General features: G+C 39.3%; 1 protein-coding gene across 2 annotated transcripts in view; it reads right to left on the bottom strand.

Moving 5' to 3' along the window:
• Positions 1-1380: 1380 nt before the first annotated feature.
• Positions 1381-4619, bottom strand: part of LOC103278943 (glycine N-acyltransferase-like protein 3) — a 9925-nt gene continuing 6686 nt past the window's right edge. For both annotated transcript variants that reach the window (XM_008111390.3, XM_008111396.3), the window contains exons 5-6: positions 4276-4396; positions 1381-2618 (exon numbers count right to left, since the gene is read on the bottom strand). In XM_008111390.3, coding sequence (XP_008109597.1) covers positions 2198-2618; positions 4276-4396 — 542 coding nt within the window. In that variant the 3' untranslated portion in view covers positions 1381-2197. The remainder of the gene's footprint in view (positions 2619-4275; positions 4397-4619) is intronic.

Raw genomic sequence — 4619 nt, 5'->3', positions numbered from 1 at the left:
TTGTTTATAATGTCTATTTTCCCTGATTTACGTATACTTCTTACATTCCAAATTCTTATATTTTATGTAGCTTCATTTTTTTTCTTTAACCTCTGATATGGCATCACTGTTATCCACATTTTCTGATGCTATCTCTGATTTATTTTTAGAATGTTTCATCATTGGAGTTTCAAGGTAGAAGGCTTCAGGAGCAACTTATCACTGTCTTCTTGAGCAGCTTCAATTTTTTCTTTCACTTCACCTTCCCTTTAGATATATGATTGTAATAAATTTCAATAAAAATTATTTTAAAAAATTTCCTTTTACTTCTGACAATGGCAACAGCTGAGCATCGTTTGAGTCCAGTTTCATCAGTAACCACAGTGCTAATTATATCTTTCCTCTGCTCTTCCCCAATAGCCGGTTGCTTTCCAACCCAGGAATCATGATTTCTGATGATACCTCTGGTTTCATTTTAGATTGCTTCATCACTGGGGTTTCAAGGTAGAAGGCTTCAGGAATGGCTCACAATTGCCTTATGTGAAGCACTAACAAACCATGATGCCATTGCAATTTTCTGTCTCTGACAGATCCTTCTCCAGTGTACCTTCCTACTGTTGCTCCTTCCCAGTAGCTATTTGGTATATTTACAACCTCATCACATTAGTAATTTCATCAACGTAGGACGCTTAGGCCCCAGTTGAGCCATGGAGCTCCATTCTGCCCATCAGATGATGCAGGCTCATTTCCGGCGGATCTCTTCGCCTTAGACATGGAGATGAGCACCAATCTCCATAGTCGGACACAAATAGACTTAATGTCAAGGGGAAAACCTTTACCTTTACCTTCTTATTCATCCTCTTATCATTATGTTTTGAAACAGTCACAACATAATACTGCAAAAAGTATCTATTGGCAGGCATTGTCTTATGGGGAATTAATTAAGTTATTTCTGTTATTTATGAGCTGCTTCTTAGACCCGGATTCTCAACAATATATAATTAATTAATACAACAAAACATTGCAAAAGGTATGCAGACATGCAACTATGGTTCCTGACTGAGGGGATGCTTTAGGGGTATGCCCATACCATACAATTTTAAATAGAAAAGAGAATAAATTCATCTCTTTTCCATAGACCTTGCAGAGTTACTTTTAAAAATTAATAAGTTACATTTCAAATAACAAAATGTAACAAGCCTCAATTACAGTCGTTATATTTTAAACTGCAACTCCTCAATTTCTCAATTCTCAAATGTATCTAAAATAGAGAACCTTTAAACGGCAATCTTCCCTTTTGCCGGCCAATATCAATCAGCAAACATTGTTTCTCCAAAGAAAACTCATCCCAGGCTGATGTGTTCCTGCAGGAAGAAACTCATCAGAAAACCAGCTCGGGTATTATTCCTCCAATAAAGAGGTTTATTAAGTTTCCTGCAATACTGTACACCATTTGCAAACTGTACACCTTGCAAACACAAATGTACTTTTGAACGAATGAGATTATAGATTGTTATTTGTACCAATCACAGCAAATGACTAGGGTATTGTGTGGTTTCTAGGCTGTATGGCCCAGAATCCTCAAGATGCCAGCCACAGATGCAGGTGAAACATCAGGAGAAAATGCTGCTAGAACACGGCCATACAGAACGGAAACCACACAACACCCCAGTGATTCCAACCATGAAAGCCTTTGACAATACATCAAACGATTATTTTCTCCAGTGCCTTTCAAACATCTACAAAATGTACATGCATTTTCCGGGCTGTGGGTTATGTTGGATTTTGAGATGTTTTCCCCTGGAATCCTTTCTATGTCAATGGAACAATAAAGGATCTCTCATCTTGGCATGTTTCTGTTTGGGATTGATTGGCGCCAGCACAACAGGAAATGGACCCCAAGATTTTGGACATCACTATCATTCTAATGCTGGCTAGAAGATTCCAATGTTTGTAGACTGCATTTACTTTTCTAAGCTCAGTTTTGCTGAGCTTGGGAAATAATAATAATACTGATAATAATAATACCACTTTATTTAAGAATAAATTAAGAATTATGTGGCTCTTTAAAGTACCGATGCTTTAAACTTAATATTTAATTTAACCAATCAAGCGTTTAAATCTTATCGCTCCAGTCTAACATCTCTTTGTTTCTTCTTTGAAAACAATTATAAAAATGGTTTTCTGGATATATTTTTTGAGAAATTACTCTTTTCTGCTAATGTTTGGGGTTGGGGACTGGTGTTGAAATAAGTGTGTAATATGTCCCAGGAAGAATGTGGAATCCCTGGTTCAGTAGTGATCGTATGGAGGGTTCATTTTCTGCCAGAACTGCAGCATACAGAGGAAAGCCAAGAGCATGCATCTGTCTTCCTAAATTCTGTAGGATGAGTCCAATCCATCCCTGTCCCCGATATTGAGGGAAGGTGTAGCCATGTGTTAAGCAACCATAAGGATCAATAAGGCACCAAGCAGCCAACTGGCCTTCCTTATCTAGGAGGCAAGCACTAGGGAAGTTGCGGATCAAGCTTTCCAGATAACACAGGCTCCGATCATTGCCCCCAAAGTCCCAAACATCATTGAGCGAGGATGCATGGGATGGCTTAAGGGTGCCAAAGTGGAGGAGGTCACTTTTGAATCTGAAAAACAAAAACAAGTAGGGATGTGTGAGCAAGCAGAAAGCCTTGAAAATTCATCCTGGGCTGATGTAGAGGCCATCTTTTGGAGGACACGCAACACACAAGAAGAAACATTAAAGCAGTGGTTCTCAACCTGGGGTCCCTAGATTTTTTTGGCCTTCAGCTCCTAGCAATCCTAACAGCTGGTAAACTGGCTGGGATTTCTGGGAGTTGTAAGCCAAAAACATTTGGGGATCCCAGGTTGAGAACCACTGTCTTAAAGAGAGCTTGAATGACCTGCAGGTCTTCTATTTTCAGTTAATGAATGGGGGGAAAAACAAGAGGGGAAATAAACTGTTATATTTATTGCACAGAGTGGGGTAGGAGTATTTTGTACGCTGAATGTAATGACAGCATTTGTTCTATTGGTTTGGTGGGGATCCATTTTTCAGGAGTTCCCCCCCTTTCAGGTAAGAAAAAGCCAAGCTTTGACTGTAAGAATTGCCTGTAAAGATATTTATAAGGGGAAAAGTGGACTCACAGATGCAAATCAAGATTCAGGGTGCATCTACTCAGCAAATCAGTGCAGTTTGAAACCACTTTAACAGCCATGGTTCAATGATATGCAATCATAGGAGGTATAGTGTTTTTGGCTCACCAAACTACTGTATCACAGAGTGCTTTTGGCTCACCAAACTACTCTTTAAATGATACTATAACACTGAGCCATGGCAATCAAGGTGGCATCAGATGGCATTAATTTGACAGTGTAGATGCACCCTTATAAGAATGGCCCCCAACGGTTGGTTCCTTCCTAGTACTATCTACTTTTTGCTATATTACAGCAAAGGATGCTTTCCATTCGGAATTAAGCCCCCTTCTATCCCAACATAAAACTATAAAATGAGAAGACTTTATTGGCCCCAGTGCATTCACCTGAAAGAGGAGGCATAGCAGAATGATATTCATTTGGAGTTACTTGGCAATGTGATACCAAAGCTCTATTAAGCCTGCTAAAGGAGGTATGATAAGAATCCATGCATTTTCATAATAGGGAAACCCTCATTACTTTTCCCATGTGTGCAATGAGCCAAAGCCTGGAAAAATCACACTATTTTTACGAGAATGTCTGCAATCCCCAGGCCCATAGGTTTAGGTTTTGTAATAAATGCATGGATTTAAGAGGAGCAGAATTCTCTTGCTCCCAATTCCTATGGAGGTGTGGATAAGACTTAAAGTTCTCAAAAAAGAGAACTGCTGCATGTTTGGATTATCGACAACTATAATGTTACTATAACCACACTGTAAATTAGTTACAGGATTCTCAGGGCCCTTCCACACAGCCATATAACCCAGAATAGCAAGGCAGATAATCCACAGAACTGGGTTATCAGAGTCCACACTGCCTTATAATCCAGTTCAATGTGGATTTTATACAGCTGCCTGGAAGGGGCCTCAGATGCCACACAGGCCTCTTGTACACTACCATAAAAATCCAGATTATCAGTGTAGACTGATATAATCCAGTTCAAAGCAGATAATGTGGATTATCTGCATTGTTAATCTGGGTTATGTGGCAGTATAAAGGGGGCCTTTTTCAACCAAAGAGCTTCATTGACTTCACAGTCCTTCTGAGCAGCCAGAGTGATGACAGATTGGAGGGATCAAATGCACTGACCGGCCCTCAGATAGAGTAGATGGGTTTGGATGCGTCAGTGTTACGTAATTGTATGTCTTCAGATGGACACCTCTGGTCTTCGCTATATCTTGGATGATTTCATTTACCCCATCTTGGAAAACTGTGTGGGTAATAAGAAGTAACTTTTAAAATACATTGAAAGCATAATAGTAAAATGAAACAAAGTTATATATGGCAATGATTAACTGAGAGTGGTATTTCCTAATAGAATGGACCCATGGTATCTGCTTTGATTTGATTCCAGAACCTTCCATGGATACCAAAAATCTATGACCACTCACCACATTATATGTCTCCTACATAAAATAGAAAACTCAAGGTTT

This window comes from Anolis carolinensis, chromosome 1 (assembly GCF_035594765.1).
Source record: "Anolis carolinensis isolate JA03-04 chromosome 1, rAnoCar3.1.pri, whole genome shotgun sequence".
Classification (NCBI taxonomy): Eukaryota; Metazoa; Chordata; class Lepidosauria; order Squamata; family Dactyloidae; genus Anolis; species Anolis carolinensis.
Note: the sequence above shows the minus strand (reverse complement) of the source record. Positions and strands in the feature narration are given on the sequence as shown.